Here is an 18,169-nt window from a genome sequence, read left to right as displayed (position 1 = left end):
GATTTGGGACCCCATCCACCCCAATCCCGGTGCTCCCAGTTGGATTTGGGACCCCATCCACCCCAATCTTGGTGCTCCCAGTTGGCTTTGGGACCCCATCCACCCCAATCCTGGTGCTCCCAGTTGGCTTTGGGACCCCATCCACACCAATCCCAGTCAGGACAGAGACATTCCAATGCTCCCAGTTGGGACTGGAACTTCCCCTCCTCTCTTCCAGTCCCCCCTCAATCCCAGCCAGGCAAACTCCAATTTATTCCACATTTTATTTGCCATTTTATTCCAAATTTCACAGGTGTCACACGGGTGACCCAAAGTCCTCCTGTCCACCTCCTGCCCTTGGCACGAGTGTGCCCAGGAGTGTCCCCACGTGAGGATCCTTCCACTCTGCGCTCCTGGAACAGGAGGGCAGGAACGGGACGGCAGGAACATCCCTGCACACCTTGAAGCCCTGGGCACCGTAACCCCGCTTTGGCACCGGTGCCAGGGGACGCTGGGAGGATAAAAAGGGGTCCCTGAAGCAGAGCCGCTGCCGGGGGGCTCAGAGGACTCAGAGGGGGCCCCCGTGGCGGCTGCGGCAGGTGATGAGGTACTGGGGGTAGGCCTGGGTGTCGTTGAAGATGACGAAGATGTCGGGCTGCCGCGGGTCATCCACCACGCTGTGGTAGCGCCGGGGCACCCCGGAGCCCTCTCGGAGAGGGGGTGCCCGCAGCCCCCGCCGCCCGGCCGTGAACTCCCCGGTCAGCACCTTGGCCATGAAGATGAACTTGGTGCCGTTGGCGCTGGGGGGTGAGTAGCGGTCCCGCGCCGAGATGGCCGCGCGCGACGCGAAGTAAACGCCGCGGCCGTAGAGCGTGGCTGCGGGGACGGGCATCAGCTGGGGCATGGGGGCTGTGCCAGCGGCACCGGGACCACAACGGCACCCCCGGTGCACATCGGTACCTAATTCCACACTGAGGGTGCCAGGCCCACCTTGGCACCCCATTCCCATGCCCCCATGATCACCCTGTTTCTGTGCACAGGGCATCGTTCCTACCTCACCACCCCATTCCACACCGAGGGCATCGTTCCTACCTCACCAACCCATTCCACACCGAGGGCACTGTGCCCACCTTGGCATCCCATTCCCATGCCCCCATGATCACCCCGTTCTGGTGCTCATGGCACTGTGCCCACCTCACCACTCCATTCCACACTGAGGGTACCACACCCACCTTGGCACCCCATTCCCACGCCCTCATGATCACCCTGTTCCTGTGCAAATGGCACCGTGCCCACCTTGGCCCCCCATTCCCATGCCGATGCCACCCAGAGTCCCGTTCCCATGCTGCCAGCACCATCCCCACATGGACACCCTGTACCCATGCCAGTGGCACCATCCCCACATGGACACCCTGTACCCATGCCAGTGGCACCATGCCACCCTTGGTGCCCTGTTCCCATGCCGATGGCACTGTGCCTCCCCTGGCGCCCCGTTCCCACACCAAGGGCACCACGTGGTCACCCCACACGTGCCCGGCGCTCACCGTTCTTCCCGCAGAAGCTGCGGTTGAAGCCGTGCAGGCAGATCTCGCAGCTGGAGGCCTTGGTGGTGCCGTGGAAGAGGACGCGCTCCGCGGCGGTGCCGGCGGCACAGGCACGCTGCACGCTGCCCTTCTTCAGCTGGTACTGCTTGTACAGCACTGGGTGGATCAGCTTCTGCACCTGCTGGGCACCGCCCTGTCACCGCTCTGCCGCGGGGACGCCCTGGGGGTCCCCCACGCCCAGCCCCACCTGCACGACGCTGATCTGGCTGCTCAGCTCCTCCAGGGTCCCGCAGAAATGGCGCACCGTGTCAGCGAACTCCTCTGAGTCCTCAGCCAGCGCCATCAGCCGCACCTCCTCCTCCAGCCCAGCCACCTCCGGCCCTGCCGGACAAAGCCCCGGTGAGCGTGGGCGCAGCGAGGGGCAGGGCTGGCCCCACGGCACCCAGACGCACCCAGCAGGAAGAAGGTGCTGTCCAGCGGGGGCTGGCTGCGGCAGACGGGCACAGCGCGGGCGCTGCCGATGTCGAACTCCTCCATGCGCTCCAAATCCACGGTGAAGGGCCGCCCGTCCAGCACCAGATCCAGCCGGCGCTCCCGGCGCAACCAGGCCTGCTCCAGCAGCGCCGCTGCCTCGGGGGCGTAGGGGACGGCGGTGCCAGAGGGGTCCCAGCGCACCCAATGCGCGGTGGCAGCGGTGGCAGCGGTGGCAGCGGTGGCAGCGGTGGTGGCAGTGGTGGCACCATGCGCCGGCGGTGGCAGGCGGTAGAGCAGCGACACGAGGTCTTGGGCGGCAGGGATCACGTAGTCGGCGAAGCCGCGCAGCGTGGCGCCGTCGCCGCGCAGGCTGAGCTGCACGGCGTGCCGGCACCGCAGCAGGGCCAGCGCGCAGCGCCCGGCGGCCGGCAGCGCCCGCAGCCGCTCGCTCGCCACGTCCCGCTCCCGCAGCCGCCCCGCCAGCGCCCGCTCCAGCTCCCGCGTCACCAGCGACGCGTCCTGCTCGAAGGAGCAGAACACCGTCACCCACGCCACGTCCGCCGCCAGCAGCGCCTCCTCCAGCGAGGCCTCCAGCGCGGCCAGGAGCCTGGCATCCTCCTCGGCCTGCTCCTGCTCCTGCTCCCGGCTGTAGGAGCGCAGGGACAGAGCGGTGGCGCGCGCCAGCTCCTCCTGCTCGTCCCTTGTGTGGTCCATGGAGTACTGGATGGCCAGAGCCATCTGCACCTCCTCCTCCTCCGCCCCGGCGTCCGACAGCAGCTCCCTGGCACCGTCCCCGCCGGCCGCGCAGATGAAGGCAGCGTCGGGGTCCTGCTCGTCGCCGGGGACGGTGTCAGGCCACAGGTCGGGGCTGCCACGGCCATCGGCGTCGCTCGGGCGCAGCGCTGCCAGCACCTCCTTGATCTCCTCTGCGGGAGCAGCGGGGTGTCAGCCGCGAGGCCCCACCAGCACCCGCGGCACCCGGAGAGCGGGCACCAACGCGGCGCCCTCGCCCCTCACCTGCGCTGAAATGAAAGCCACGGTCACCACCATCACCGTCGCCATCTGCGGCAGCATCGCTGCCCTCAGGCAGGTCCTGGCGCCAGGAGTGCGGCCGGGGCTCCCGGTGGCTGCTTGCGGGCAGCAGCTCCTCCAGCTCCAGCTGTGGGGATCGAGGTGGGGCATCACCAACGCTGCCCCCGGCACAGCAGGGACCAGCACAACGGCACCCGCTTGCCAGACCCTTCCCCACCTGGGGATCTGGAGGGCTCCAGGGTTCGCCGTCCAGCTGGATGACGCACTGGAAGCAGCTCTCCAGCTCCTGCAGGAGGCTCTGCCCAGCCAGGTCCCGCAGGAAGCGGGCAACGCCAGGGAAGCGCAGGGTTGTGGGGTGCGAAGCCACAGAGGCCAGCAGGCTCTGCAGGAAATCCACCACGGCCTGGCACTGGCCCGGCTCCCCACTCACCTGCCAGCAGATGGGCAGAGGGTCAGCACCTGGGCATCAGCGCCTGCCCAGCTCCCCCCTCACCTGCAGGCAGCGTGGGCAGCAGCACGGGGCTGGCAGCCTCTGGCACCAGGGTGTGCCGTGAGCACGGGGAGGTGGGAGCGCAGCAGAGAGCCCTGCCCACATCCCTGCCTGTACCTGCCCACAACCCTGCCTGTACCTGCCCACACCTGCCTGCGCTGCTGCACACACCTGTCTGCACCTGCCCACACCTACCTGTGCCTTCCTGCTCTGCTGCCTGTACCTGCCCGCACCTGCCTGCACCTGCCCACACCTACCTGCACCTTCCTCCACTGCTGCCTGCACCTGCCCACACCTGCCTGCATCTGTCTGCACCTGCCCACACCTCCCTGCATTGCTGCCTGCACCTGCCTGCACTGCTGCCTGCACTTGCCTGTACCTACCCACACCTGCCTGCACTGCTGCCTGCACCTGCCCACACCTACCTGTACCTTCCTCTCTGCTGCCTGCACCTATCTGCACCTGCCTGTACCTACCTACACCTCCCTGCACTGCTGCCTGCACCTGTCTGTACCTGCCTGCACCTGCCTGTACCTCCCTGCACTGCTGCCTGCACCTGTCTGCACCTGTCCGCACCCCTGCACTCGATGATCTCTAAGGTCTCTCCCAACCCAGTCGTTCTGCGAATTCTGCGACTTCTCCCGCCCCGGCCTGCAGCTCACCCGGAACCCGGAGACGTCCCCTCCCTCGAGCGGCAGCAGGGACACTTCGGGGACACTGCTGAGCACGTCCTGGTAGTGCTGCTGCAGGTAGCGCACGGCTCCCGGCTCCGCTGGCACCAGCGCCTCGTCCTGCGCCGGCACCGCCGACATCGGCCCCGGGACCACCACCGACACGGGCCTGGAGGGCTGGGCCTGGCTGGGCACGGCCTGGACCCCCTCTGTGTCCTTGTCCCTGCTGGGGAGGGCGGCTGGTGGCTGCCCCGGCCCCGGGTGGGATGCTGGTGCTGCCGGCGCTGGCGCCGTGTCCGGTGGGGGGTTCGTGTGTGCCACGGTGGGGTCTGAGGATGGCTCTGAGTCCGGCGGGCCATCTGTGTCCAGCAAGGGCTCCCTGACCAGCAGGGGCTCCGTGTCAGGAGGAGGGGCCCTGTCCGGAGCAGGGACAGCGTCCGGGGGCACGTCCGTGCTCGCCTGCAGCAGCTCCAGGAAGGGAAAGTGGGGGGTGAGCTCCAGCACCACGTCCTGCAGCCGGTGTGGCCTCTGCAGCACCCGCTCTGCGGCTGGGGGGGACAAAGGGACGGGCAGCTGGTGGCCCAGAGCGGCTCCCTGTGCTGCCACGATCACCCTGATCCTGAGCAAATGGCACCGCGCCCACCTCACCACCCCATTCCACACCAAGGGCACTGGACCCTCCTTAGCATCCCATTCCCAGCCACTCATGATGACCCTATTCTGGAGAAAATGGCACCGTGCCCACCTCAAGACCCCGTTCCCGCACCAAGGGCACTGTGCCCACCTTGGCACCCCCTTCCCAAGTCCCCATGATCACCCTGTTCCTGTGCAAATGGCACCGCGCCCACCTCACCACCCCATTCCACGCTGAGGGCACTGTGCCTACCTTGGCACCCCCTTCCCATGCCCCATGATCATCCTGTTCCTGAACAAATGGCACCGTGCCCACCTCAAGACCCCGTTCCCAGCCACCCATGATCATCCTGTTCCTGCACAAATAGCACTCTGCCCACCTCACCACCCCATTCCACACCGAGGGCACCGTGCCCACCTTAGCACCCCCTTCTCATGCACCCATGATCACCCCATTCCTCAGCAAATATCACCGTACCCATGTCACCACCCCTTTCCACACCAATGGCACTGTGCCCACCTTCACACCCCATTCCCAGCCACCCATGATCACCCTGTTCCTGTGCAAATGGCACCATGCCCACCTCAAGACCCCATTCCCGCACCAAGGGCACCGTGCCCACCTTGGCACCCCCTTCCCATGCTCCATGATCACCCAATTCTGGAGCAAATGGCACCATGCCCACCTCACCACCCCATTCCACACCGAGGGCACCGTGCCCACCTTGGCACCCCATTCCCATGCTCCATGATCACCCTGCTCCTGGCACCCCCCGCTCACCCGCGGGCTCCTGGAAGGTGACCACGGCCCCGCGCCCGCCCGGCAGCAGCCGCAGGTCGCTGACGCTGCCGCCGCCGCTGCGCCGGTTCTCAAAGTAGAGCTCGAGCAGGTCCCGGCTCAGCGCCGGCCCCGCGGCCCTCACCAGCACCGCGGGGCTCCGCGGCACCCGCAGCAGCGCCAGCCCCTGCTGCCGCGCCCGCTGCTCCGCCGACGCCAGCTCTGCGGCACGGGCAGCGCTGGCACCGCGCGCCGCGGCCCTGCCGGCGCCCCCGTGGCGCTGCCACGCCCGGGGGCTGGGCACCCCGCAGAACCCGCGCCCCAAAATGCCACCCCGGTGCGCCCAGACCCCCCTGCCCCCCAGTACTCCCACCCCTGGCACCATTGTCCCCAGCCCCTGTATCCCCACCCTGTGCCCCCCAACCCCCTGGCATTGCCCCCCAGCCCCCTGGCAGCTCCATCCCATCCCCTCTGCCCTCCACAACCTCACCCCCGACATCCCCATCCCACCCTGGTGTCCCCCCCAGACCCCCCCAGCCCCCTGCCCCCAATATTCCCACCCCTGGCACCAGGGCACCCAACAGAATCTGCACCCCAAAATGCCACCCTGGTATCCCCCCTAGACACCCCAGCCCATCAGCCCCCTGCCCCCCAATATTCCCACCCCTGGCACAGGGCACCCGACAGAATCTGCACCCCAAAACCCCATCCTGGTGCTCCCAGACCCCCCAGCCCCACCTGGGGGGCTCAGGGGGTCCCGCAGGCGCAGCAGGCTCCAGCCGGGCGCCGAGCCCTGGCACAGGGTGACGGCGCCGGGGGGCACCCCCAGCAGGGTCCCCAGGTGCTCGGAGGGGGTGCTGGGCTCCAGGCCCCGCAGCAGCAGGTGGGTGGGGTCCCAGGGGGGGGCCGGGCGCACCCCCAGCTCGGCCCCCCCGAGCCTGTGGCTGCCGTGGGCCAACACGTTCTGGGCGTCTGCGGAGGGAAGCCGGGCTCACTGGGGGCTCACGGGGGGCACCCCCAAATCCCCCCGGGGGCGCAGCACTGATCACCAGGGCGCCCAGTGGGGCTGGGATCCCCCACACCCCACCCCAGTGCTCCCAGTGGGACTGAGACCCCCCCAAATCCCATCCCTGCGCTCCCAGTGGGACTGAGACCCCCCAAATCCCATCCCAGTGCCCCCAGTGGGACTGAGACCCCCCCAAATCCCACCCCAGTGCTGCCAGTGGGGCTGAGACCCCGAAATCCCACCCCAGTGATCCCAGTGGGATTGAGACCCCTCCAAATCCCACCCCAGCGCTCCCAGTGGGACTGAGACCCCCAAATCCCATCCCAGGGATCCCAGTGGGACTGAGAATCCCCCCAAATCCCACCCCAGTGCTCCCAGTGGGATCAGGACCTCCCACACCCCACCCCAGTGCTCCCAGTGGGACTGAGACCCCCAAATCCCACCCCAGTGATCCCAGTGGGATTGAGACCCCCCCCCAAATCCCACCCCAGTTATCCCAGTGGGACTGAGACCCCCCCAAATCCCATCCCAGTGCCCCCAGTGGGACTGAGACCCCCCCAAATCCCATCCCAGTGCTCCCAATGGGGTCAGGACCCCCAAATCCCACCCCAGCGCTCCCAGCTGGAACCGGGGCACGCCCCCCCCGCCCGCGCTTACCCTGGGGGTCCTCGAAGGTGAGGAAGAGGAGGGGGCCGAGGCGCTGGCAGCTCTGCACGGGCCCCCCGCCCGAGCGCCGCCGGCTCTCGAAGTACAGCACCAGCAGCTCCTCGGGGGCCTCGGGGGGCACCCCCCGCACCTCCAGCACCCCCCCGGCCATCCTGGGGCACCCACACATTTGGGGATGGCACCCCCCCACCCCCAAACCCGCGGGGCCCCCCCCCCCGTGACCCCAAAACCCCCGGCAGGGCCCCCCCTCCCCCTGCACCTCCCGTACCGGGGGGGGAACCACCCTGTAGCCACAATCAGGGACCCCCCCCCACCCCAGGGCGGGACCCCCCGATCGCCCCGGACCTGTGGGGGTCCCACACCCCCCGGCAGGGACCCCCCAGGCACCGATCCGGGACCCCCCCGATCGCCCCAGCCCCGTGGGGACCCCACAACCACCGGCAGGGACCCCCCAACTCCCAGCAGGGCCCCCCCAGCCACCGGACCGGGACCCCCCGATCGCCCCAGCCCCGTGGGGACCCCACACCCCCCTGGCAGGGACCCCACAACTCCCGGCAGGGACCCCCCAGGCACCGGACCGGGACCCCCCGGTTATTCCGGACCTCCCCAGCCCCGTGGGGACCCCACAAACCCCGGCAGGGACCCCTCACCCCACGGCGGGACCACCCCACGCTCCGGATCGGGACGCCCCGATCGCCCCGGACCTCCCCAGCCCCGTGGGGACCCCACACCCCCGGCAGGGCCCCCCAACGCTCCGAACCGAGACCCCCCGGTTGTTCCGGACCTCCCCAGCCCCGTGGGGACCCCCCACCCCCGGCAGGGACCCCCCAACCCCCGGCAGGGCGCCCCCACCCCGCGGGGCAGGGCCCCCCCACGCACCGGACGCTGCGAGGCTCCGCCCCGGACCAGAACCGAAACCGAAACCGGGACCGAAACGGGAAGGGGAAAGGGAAGGGCGGGGGGCGGGACCGGGGTGGGGACACGGGGCAGGCCCCACGAGTGACCGGGGGTCACGGGAATGACCGCAGGTGTGGCCAGGGGACACGGGAAAAGCGCCACGGGTGACAGGGGTACACGGGACTATCCCCGAGAATGACACGGGGACACGGGGCCAGCCCCAGGGGTGACAGGGGGACACGTGGCCGTCCCTTGCTTATCGCTGTGTGCGCGTGACTGTCCCCACGAGTGACCAGGGGACACGGAACTGACCCCAAACACGACAAGGGGACAGGGAATTAGCCCCACAGGGGGTACAGAGAATGACATAGGCGCACGGGCCATCCCCAGAGGTGACAGGGGGACACGTGGCCGTCCGTTGTTTGTCACTGCGGGTGCGTGACTGTCCCCACGAGTGACCAGAGGACACGGGACTGACCCCAGACGCGACAAGGGGACACGGAAAAAGCCCCACAGGGGGTGCAGAGAATGACATAGGCGCACGGGCCATCCCCAGGGGTGACAGGTGACTGGCCATCCTGAGTGACCAGCCCATGTGAGTGACCAGGGGACACAGGACTGACCCCAGACATGACAAGGGGACAGGGAAAAATCCCCACAGAGGTGCAGAGAATGACATAGGTGCACAGGCCATCCCTGGGGGTGACAGGGGGACACGTGGCCATCCCTTGCGCGTTACCAGGGGACCTGTGACTGTCCCCACGAGTGACCAGGGGACACGGGACTGACCCAAGAGGCGCCAAAAGGACAGGGAATAAGCCCCACAGAGGTACAGAGAATGACATAGGCGCACGGGCCATCCCCGGGAGTGACAGGGGGACACGTGGCTGTCCGTTGTTTGTCACTGCGGGTGCGTGACTGTCCCCACGAGTGACCAGAGGACACGGGACTGACCCCAGACGCAACAAGGGGACAGGGAATAAGCCCCACAGAGGCACAGAGAATGCCATAGGCGCACAGGCCACACCCAGGGGTGACAGGTGACTGGCCATCCTGAGTGACCAGCCCATGTGAGTGACCAGGGGACACGGGACTGACCCCAGACACGACAAGGGGACACGGAAAAATCCCCGCAGAGGTGCAGAGAATGACATAGGTGCACAAGCCATCCCTGGGGGTGACAGGGGGACACGTGGCCGTCCCTTACGTGTTACCAGGGGACCTGTGACCGTCCCCACAAGTGACCAGGGGACACGGGACTGACCCCAAGAGGTGACAAGGGGACACGGAAAAACCCCCACAGAAGTACAGGAGATTGATGCAGGCGCACGGGCCGTCCCCGGCGGTGACGGCGGCACACGTGGTGGCCGTCCCTTGCCTGTCACCGCGGGCGCGTGACCGCCCCCACGCGCGACACGGCGGGGCCGGCTCCGCCCGCCGCCGCCGCCAGGGGGCGCTGTGCCGCGCGGGCCCCCGAGGCCCCGCCCACAAAGAGGCCACGCCCCTCCTCCCTCTGTGTCACACGCTGTATTAGCGGGCCAGGCCCCGCCCCCTGCGAGGCCCCGCCCCGCGCAGGCCCCGCCCCTCCCGGCGCGCAGCGAGCGGACCCCGCGCAGCTCGGCCCGGCCGGTGAGCGGGGGGGACCGGGGGGGACCGGGGGGGACCGGGGGCGACCCGGGTCTCGGGCAGGGCGTGCGGGCAGCGAGCGAGGGGTGCGGAGGCTCCGGGGCCGCCCCCGAGCGCGGTTCGCTCCGCCGCTTCCCGCTGCCGCATTCCGCAGGGTTCGGTGCGAGGTGGGCGGGGGGTGGGGGGGGGGGGGTAGCGGGACCGAGCGGGACCGAGCGGGACCGAGCGGGACCCCGCGGCCGCGGGAACACGGGGGTCTCCCGGCCGCTCCCCCCCCCCTCCGCGGCAGCGCTCGGGGATTAGGCTCGCTGCTGCCGTAAATAGGCCGCGCCGGGGCTTTACCGAGCGTCAGGGCAAAGCGGCTTACGGGACTCGGAGAGCACCGGGCGGGGGGGCGGGCGGTGGCACCCCCGCAACCCGTGACGCGGGGGCGCCTGCACCCCCGCAAGCCCGCCCGCCGGGCTGCGCGCACCCCCGCACCCCCCGAGCTGCGGGCCCCCGCATCCCCGCCGCCCGTGGGTGCTCCCCACGCGGGGCCGGACCCCGATCGGGGTGTCCCCCGGAATGCGCCCCCCCGCCCGGTGCCGGTGCCGCAGGGCCGGGCCCCCCCCCGTCCCGCCCGCCCGGGGCGCGGGGCCGTCACGCGGCCGCCGTGGGTTGCGCCACCGGCCGGCGCTGCCCGTTGGCCGGGCCGGGCCCGCTGCGGCACCGGAACCGCGCCGGCACCGCCGCCTGCCAGGCTGCGGCACCGCCGCACCGCTACCGGAGCCGGTACCGCGCCGCCGGCCGCGCCATCCCCGCCCGGGGCGCAGCCGCCGCTGCCGCACCGCCCGGTTTTGTAACCGGGCTCCGGCAGCGGGGGCGGCCCCGGGGCTGCGGGGGGAGCCCGGCCGGCTCCGTGAGGAGGGGCCGCGGCCTGGGCACGGGCCGTGAGGGGGCAGTGAGGCAGCGCCGCGGCTCCCCCGCTCCGCTGCCGGTAATCGCGGCGGGGACCGCTCCCGCACGGCGATCCCGGCCCCGAGGAGCCCCCGAGGAGCCCCCGGGACCCCCATCGCCCCTGCCCCGGGGGGGTTGCCGTGGCAACGGCCTCGCCGCCGCCATCTTGTGCGGGCGCGGGGGTGGGGGGAGCAACACGGGAACCCCCCCATGGCGGGGACCCCCACCCCGGGGCATCCCCGAGTGAGGGACACCCACCCCGGGCATCTCCTGAGTGAGGGACCCCCATCCCGGGGCATCCCCGAGTGCGGGACCCCCACCCCGGGGCATCCCCCGAGTGAGGGACCCCCATTGGGGGCATCCCCTGAGTAGGGAACCCTATTCCAGGGCATGCCCCGAGTGAGTGACTCCCATCCCGGGCATCCCCGATTGAGGGACCCCCATACTGGGCATGCCCCAGTGAGAGACCCCCACGCCGAGGCATCCCCTGAGTGAGGGACCCCCACCCCAGGGCACTCCCGAGTGAGGGACCCCCATCCCAGGGCATTCCCGAGTAGGGACCCCCACCCCGGGGCATCCCCCGAGTGAGGGACCCCCATCCTGGGCATCCCCGAGTGCAGGACCCCCATCCTGGGCATCCCCCGAGTGAGGGACCCCTACCCCAGGGCATGCCCCGAGTAGGGACCCCCATTCCAGGCATCCCTTAGTGAAGGACCCCCATCTCTTAGGACTCCCAAATGAGAGACCCCCATGCCGAGGCATCCCCTGAGTGAGGGACCACCACCCTGGGGCATACCCTGAGTGAGGGACCCCCATTCCAGGCATCCCCTGAGTGCGGGACCCCCACTGTGGTGGTGAACTGTCTGGGGACCCCCGGGGGTGGGGAGTGATGGCCATGGGGGTGACGAGGAAGGGAGTGACAGCTGTGGCAGGGTGACAGCCATGGGGGGCTGATGGCCGTGGGGGTGACAAGGAAGGGGGTGACAGCTGTGGCAGGGTGATGGCCACGGGGGGGCTGATGGCCGTGGGGGTGACAAGGAAGGGGGTGACAGCTGTGGCAGGGTGACAGCCACGGGGGGCTGATGGCCGTGGGGGTGACAAGGAAGGGGGTGACAGCTGTGGTGGGGTGACGGCCATGGGGGGCTGATGGCCGTGGGGGTGACAAGGAAGGGGGTGACAGCCGTGGCGGGGTGACGGCCATGGGGGGCTGCTGAGGACAGGGTGATGGCTGTGGGGGGCACAGCCCTGATGGCTGTACTGGGTGATGACTGGGGGGTGCCGAGGAGGTGGGTGACAGCCGTGGGGGGACAACGCCACCATCTCTAACCCCCTGTCCCCCCCCCCAGCGCAGAGGCGGCCGCAGCCTGCGGGCCACCATGTCCCACGAGAAGAGCTTCCTGGTGACCAGCGACGGTTTCGGGGGCCAGCAACCGCCGGCGGCCCCCCCAGCCTACCCTCAGCCCCCGTACCCCGTGGCCCCGTACCCCCAGCCCCAGTTTGCCCCCGCGCCCTACCCGCAGCCGGGCTTCACGCAGGGGCCGGGGCCGTACCCCGCCGCCGGGCCGTACCCCCCTGCCGGGCCGTACCCCCCTGGGCCGTACCCCCCGCCCGGGCCGTACCCCCAGGGCCCCTATGGCCAGCCGCCCTATGCCCAGCCCCAGCCCATGGTCCCCGGCGACCAGGACTGTAAGTACAGGGAAAAGGAGGGTGGGGGGCTCCAAATGGGGTGGGGGGCTCCCCGAAGAGGGGGTGTGTGTGACACGCCTGGGCTGCTGTCTGAGGCTGGGGGCTTCAGGTGTGCGGGGCAGCCCCTGGGTTTGGGCAGCGAGGGCAGCCTGGGGGGTGCTCTTGGAGGGTGGCAGCGTGGACAGTGGGGGGGGTCTGGCAGCTCAGGGGGCCCAAGTGGGGCAGCAGGGACCCCCCTGTGGCTCCTGGCTGCTGCCCCACATGTCCTGGGGGGCAGCTGGGGGACCATGCACACTGGGGATGGTGCTGGCTGTGACCCTGGGGTGGGGGGGACACTGCCCAGAGCCGTGCCAGCTGTGACCCCTGGCTTTGGGGGGCACAGAGCTCCACTCCCCATGGCTCCTGGCTGCTGCCCCACATGTCCTGGGGGGCAGCTGGGGGACTGTGCCCATCAGGGATGGTGCTGGCCATGATCTTGGGAGGGGTGACACTGCCCAGAGCCGTGCCAGCTGTGACCCCTGGCTTTGGGGGCCACTCCCCGTGGCTCCTGGGACCCCCCCCCCACACGAGCGGTGTGCCCCCCTCCCCACAGCCCCCCTGCACAGCACCTACCACGAGGACGGGCCCCCCTCCTACTATGACAACCAGGACTTCCCGTCGGCGCACTGGGACGACAAGAGCATCCGGCAGGCCTTCATCCGCAAGGTGGGACGCGGGGGGCTCGGGGGGGGGGGCCGCGGGGCCTCGGGGGACCCCCCTGTGTGACCCTGCCCGCCCCGTCCCCAGGTGTTCCTGGTGCTCACGCTGCAGCTGACCGTCACCTTCGCCTTCGTGACCGTCTTCACCTTCGTCAAAGGCGTGCGGGGCTTCGTGCAGCGCAACGTGTGGACGTACTACGTGTCCTACGCCGTGTTCTTCATCTCCCTCATCGTCCTCAGCTGCTGCGGCGACTTCCGCCGCAAGCACCCCTGGAACCTCGTGTCCCTGGTGGGCCGGGGGCACAGCTGGAGGGGCCGGGGGCACAGCTGGAGGGGCCGGGGGCACAGCTGGGGCATCCGGGACGGGGACACGGCGTGGCGGGGGTGAAGGGTGCTGGGCTGGGGGCGCATGGAAGGTTTGGGGGTGCTGAGGCAGGGGCACACAGAGGGTCAAGGGTGCTGGGTTGGGGGCACATGGAAAGTTTGGGGGTGCCACGGTGGGGTGGGTTTGGGGGTGTCGAGCCAGGGGCACACAGAGGGTTAAGGGTGCTGGGTTGGGGGCGCATGGAAGGTTTGGGGGTGCTGAGGCAGGGGCACACAGAAGGTTAAGGGTGCTGGGTTGGGGGCACATGGAAGATTTGGGGTGCTGAGGCAGGGGTACACAGAGTGTTACGGGTGCTGGCTTGGGGGCACATGGAAGGTTTGGGGGTGCTGAGGCAGGGGCACACAGAGGGTTAAGGGTGCTGGGTTGGGGGTCCATGGAAGGTTTGGGGGTGCCACAGTGGGGTGGGTTTGGGGGTGCTGAGGCAGGGGCACACAGAGGGTTAAGGGTGCTGGGTTGGGGGTGCATGGAAGGTTTAGGGGTGCCACAGTGGGGTGGGTTTGGGGGTGTCTAGCCAGGGGCACACAGAGGGTTTAAGGGTGCTGGGTTGGGGGCACATAGAAGATTTGGGGTGCTGAGGCAGGGGCACACACATTAAGGGTGCTGGGCTGGGGGCGCATGGAAAGTTTGGGGGTGCCACAGTGGGGGCACTTGGTGGGGCAGGTTTGGGGGTGCCAGGTTGAGGGGGCAGATTTGGGGCGCTGCACCACAGAGATTTTGGGGCAGGTTTGGATCTGGGTGTGTGACAGGGCAGGTTTGGGGGTGCTGAGGCAGGGGCACACAGAGGGTTAAGGATGCTGGTTTGGGGGTCCATGGAAGGTTTGGGGGTGCCACGGTGGGGTGGGTTTGGGGGTGCTGAGGCAGGGGCACACAGAGGGTTAAGGATGCTGGTTTGGGGGTCCATGGAAGGTTTGGGGGTGCCACGGTGGGGTGGGTTTGGGGGTGCTGAGCCAGGGGCACACAGAGGGTTTGGGGCTGCTGAGCCAGGGGGCGCGTGGCGTGTTTGGGGGTGCCAGGCTGGGCAGACAGAAGGCCTGATGGGTTCTCCCCTCGCCTCCCCAGTCCATCCTGACCGTCAGCCTGTCCTACATGGTGGGCATGATCGCCAGCTTCTACGACACCGAGGCTGTCATCATGGCTGTCGGCATCACCGTCGTCGTCTGCTTCACCGTGGTCATCTTCTCCCTGCAGGTCAGCGCCAGGGCTGCCCCTGCTCCTGCCTGGGGGGCTCCAAACTGGGGGTACGACACCCCAGTGACACCCTGCTGGGCTCCTGGGGGGCTCTGGGATCTCCTCTCACGGGCCTTTGGACCCCAGAAGGGGTGTACAAGCCTCCCCCAGCTCCCTGCTGGGTCTGGGGGCTTCTGAGCGGGGTGATGACCCCTCCCCTCCCTCTGAGCTCCCTGCTGGCTCCGGGGGCTCCACACCGGGGTCTGATCCCCCCCAATCCCCCTCCCCGCAGACCAAGTACGACTTCACCTCGTGCCGGGGCGTCCTCATCATCTGCCTCGTCGTGCTCCTCCTCTTCTCCATCCTCTGCATCTTCATCCGGAACCGCATCGTGGACATCGTCTACGCCTCGCTGGGGGCCCTGCTCTTCACCTGCGTGAGTCGGGGGGCTGGCACCCCCAGCTGCTGGGGAGGGGGGGCAGAGTGCCACCGGCACCCCTGGGTGCTCCGGCACGGTGGGGACGCGCAGGGTGGAGGGTGCAGGGTGTGCCTGGCTGGTTTGGGATTGAGGGGATTTATGGGATCCACTGGTTCCTCCTGCCCCACACACTGCCCCATCCTGCAGTTCCTGGCTGTGGACACGCAGGGTGGAGGGTGCAGGGTGTGCTTGGCTGGTTTGGGATCGAGGGGATTTATGGGATCTGCTGGTTCCTCCTGCCCCACACTGCCCCATCCCGCAGTTCCTGGCGGTGGACACGCAGGGTGTGCTCGGGGTGCCTGGCTGGTTTGGGATTGAGGGGATTTATGGGATCTGCTGGTTCCTCCTGCCCCTGACACTGCCCCATCCTGCAGCTCCTGGCTGTGGACACGCAGGGTGGAGGGTGCAGGGTGTGCTTGGCTGGTTTGGGATCGAGGGGATTTATGGGATCTGCTGGTTCCTCCTGCCCCTGACACTGCCCCATCCCACCATTCTTGGTGATGGACACGCAGGGTGTGCTCGGGGTGCCTGGCTGGTTTGGGATCGAGGGGATTTATGGGATCTGCTGGTTCCTCCTGCCCCTGACACTGCCCCATCCCGCAGTTCCTGGCGGTGGACACGCAGCTGATCCTGGGGAACAAGCAGCTGGCGCTGAGCCCCGAGGAGTACATCTTCGCCGCGCTCAACCTCTACACCGACATCATCAACATCTTCCTCTACATCCTCGCCATCATCGGCCGGGCCAAGGAGTAGCCGCCGCCCCCTGCAGCCCCGCCGCGGCCCGCGGCCCCTCCCCGGTCGGGATCCCCTCCCCGTAGCCGGTTTTGTCGCCGTTCTCATCGGTTCTCCTCGCGTTCCCCGGCGGTTCCTGCCCCGCGGGGGGCTCGCTGGTGCGGGGCTGGCACGGCCCCCCCGGCCCCCTGCCCCTCCCCGCTGTGAATACGAGTTCCTGCCCCCCTCCCCAATTGCGTTGAACGCGGACTGGAAGCACTTTGGAACCCCCTCTGTCCTGTCCTGTCCCCTCCCCGTCACCCCTGTCACCACTCCAGCCGTGCAGGCAGGGGCAGTGCCGGCAGCACTGCAGACCCCCCGAGCCACTGTCCCTGCCTGTCCCCACCCCAGGCCCCCCCAAGACATCCCCCAGGCACCGTCCCCACGTGGCTGTACCACCAGAACCCCTCGAGCCACTGTCCCCGTCTGTCCCCAGACCCCCTGAGCCCATGGCACCCTCAGACCCTCCTGCTCTGAGCCACTGTCCTCATGTGGAGACCCTCCCAAGCCACCGGCCCTGCCCATTGCCACCTGCCTGTCCCCACCCCCCGAGCCACAGCGCCTGCCTGTGGCACCCCCAGACCCCCCCGTGGCCGAGGCCCCGTCCTGGTCCTGCTGTTAATAAATTGTCTTGTTCATCTCCCACGGCTCCATCCCGGGGCGCGTCCTGCTGTCCCCGCCACGCTCCAGCTGGGGTCAGGTGGCACCAGGGCTGAGGACAGCCTGGGGACAAGAAGGCTTGGGGGGACCCCAGCAGGAGCGGAGGAGGCAGCCAGATGAGGTTGGGTGCTGTTGGCTGAGGTTTAGGGTGGATATCGGGAAAATTCCTTCCTGGAAGGGGCTGCGCCGCCCCAGGCAGGCATGGAGTCCCCATCCCTGGGGGGATGTGACAGCTGTGTGCGTGTGGCACCTGGGGACACGGTCTGCGGTGGCCTTGGCAGTGCCACGAGCAGAGCTGGTGGGCTCGGAGGCTTTTCCATCCACCCCAAACCATGCCGTGATTCCTCGATGGCCAGTCCATCCTGGCAGCACCTGACACGCTCCTTGGCAGCTCCGGCCCTGGCCAAGATTTCCTTCTCCACGTCTTCCCTCGGGAAACATTCCCTGCTCTTGCTTTGCTGCTCCCAGGCCTCTCCTGTTTGAGTTTTTAAGGGTTTGACGGTGGCACCAGCAAAGACGGGTTTGAAATGAAATCAATAAAAGCTCCTCTGCCGGGGCTGAGGGCTGAGCCCCGAGGGGCAGCCCAGCGAAGGTGAGGGCCCCTCCCGGGGAATGCCGGGCACAGCCCAGGGGCAGGAGAGCTCCAAGGCTCCCAGGAAGCGTTTGCAGGTCTCAGGAGAGAGGGTGGACTTTGGCCATGGTCGTTTTCCTTCCCGGCTGCAATTCGGGCCAGGAGTCCTCCCTGAGAGTTCCACGGCGAGAATGTTCCGCTTGGGTTGTTCTTCGGGCATAAAAAAATTAGTTCCCAGGGCTGTTTGTTAAAGGAGGAGCTCGTTATCCTGCAGGAATTCCTGGGAGCAGACTGTTCTGATAAGCCCGGGAGGAGCTTGGCACAGGAGCTGCTCCTTGGGGTCTGGTGGCATTTCTGGGATCACAGGGCAGCGTGGGGGCGTGCTCACCCCAGCTCCATCCCCCACCTCTCTGTTCCCGGGGCTCCACATCCCACTGCTCTGCTCCTGGGGGGGCAGCCCAAGCCTTGCCTCTCCCAGGGCTTCCCAGATCCCTCTGTGTCCCCTGTCCCTGTCCCAGGACTTCCCAGGTCCTTCTCTGTCCCCAGCTCCCTCTCTGTCCCCTGTCCCTCTTCCAGGGCTCTCTCCATGTCCCCTGTCCCTCTCCCAGAGCTCCCTCTGTGTCCCCTGTCCCTTTCTCAGGGCTCCCTCTGTGTCCTCTGTCCCTCTCCGTGTCCCCTGTCCCTCTCCCAGAACTCTCTCCGTGTCCCCTGTCCCTCTCCCAGGACTTCCCAGGTCCTTCTCTGTCCCCAGCTCCCTCTCAGTCCCCTGTCCCTCTCCCAGAACTCTCTCCGTGTCCCCTGTCCCTCTCCCAGGACTTCCCAGGTCCTTCTCTGTCCCCAGCTCCCTCTCTGTCCCCTGTTCCTCTCCTAGGGCTCCCAGGTCCCTCTGTGTCCCCTGTCCCTCTCCCAGGGCTCCCTCTGTGTCCCCTGTCCCTCTCCCAAGGCTCCCTCTCTGTCCCCTGTCCCTCTCCCAGGACTTCCCAGGTCCCTCTGTGTCCACTGTTCTCCCAGGTCCCTCTCT

At 68.7% G+C, this 18,169-nt stretch overlaps 3 protein-coding genes across 5 annotated transcripts in view; 1 reads left to right on the top strand and 2 right to left on the bottom strand.

Annotated features, from left to right (window-relative positions):
* Positions 1–18,169, bottom strand: part of LOC119698256 (NAD(P)(+)--arginine ADP-ribosyltransferase 2-like) — a 202,465-nt gene that overhangs the window by 150,844 nt on the left and 33,452 nt on the right. The window lies entirely within an intron of this gene.
* PARP10 (poly(ADP-ribose) polymerase family member 10) lies at positions 250–8,193 on the bottom strand. Of its 2 annotated transcripts, XM_038129958.1 has the most exons (11): positions 8,153–8,193; positions 7,265–7,425; positions 6,340–6,573; positions 5,605–5,823; positions 4,182–4,738; positions 3,247–3,459; positions 3,015–3,156; positions 1,976–2,923; positions 1,771–1,904; positions 1,524–1,701; positions 250–855 (listed from the first exon to the last, which is right to left on the bottom strand). In XM_038129958.1, exons 2-11 carry the CDS (start codon positions 7,422–7,424, stop codon positions 548–550), a joined length of 3,093 nt encoding a protein of 1,030 aa, XP_037985886.1. In that variant the 5' UTR covers position 7,425; positions 8,153–8,193; the 3' UTR covers positions 250–547. The 2 variants fall into 2 exon arrangements, with proteins under 2 accessions (XP_037985886.1, XP_037985887.1); XM_038129959.1 differs by lacking the exon at positions 5,605–5,823.
* On the top strand, positions 9,739–16,566 carry GRINA (glutamate ionotropic receptor NMDA type subunit associated protein 1). Of its 2 annotated transcripts, none has more exons than XM_038129965.1 (7): positions 9,739–9,799; positions 12,079–12,418; positions 13,011–13,123; positions 13,205–13,405; positions 14,561–14,689; positions 14,961–15,104; positions 15,750–16,566. In XM_038129965.1, the coding sequence occupies exons 2-7, from the start codon at positions 12,109–12,111 to the stop codon at positions 15,897–15,899; spliced, it is 1,047 nt and encodes a 348-aa protein (XP_037985893.1). In that variant the 5' UTR covers positions 9,739–9,799; positions 12,079–12,108; the 3' UTR covers positions 15,900–16,566. The 2 variants fall into 2 exon arrangements, with proteins under 2 accessions (XP_037985893.1, XP_037985894.1); XM_038129966.1 differs by having other exon boundaries at positions 9,746–9,799; positions 12,084–12,418.

This window comes from Motacilla alba, chromosome 2, assembly GCF_015832195.1.
Source record: "Motacilla alba alba isolate MOTALB_02 chromosome 2, Motacilla_alba_V1.0_pri, whole genome shotgun sequence".
In the NCBI taxonomy this organism is placed as follows: domain Eukaryota; kingdom Metazoa; phylum Chordata; class Aves; order Passeriformes; family Motacillidae; genus Motacilla; species Motacilla alba.
Note: the sequence above shows the minus strand (reverse complement) of the source record. Positions and strands in the feature narration are given on the sequence as shown.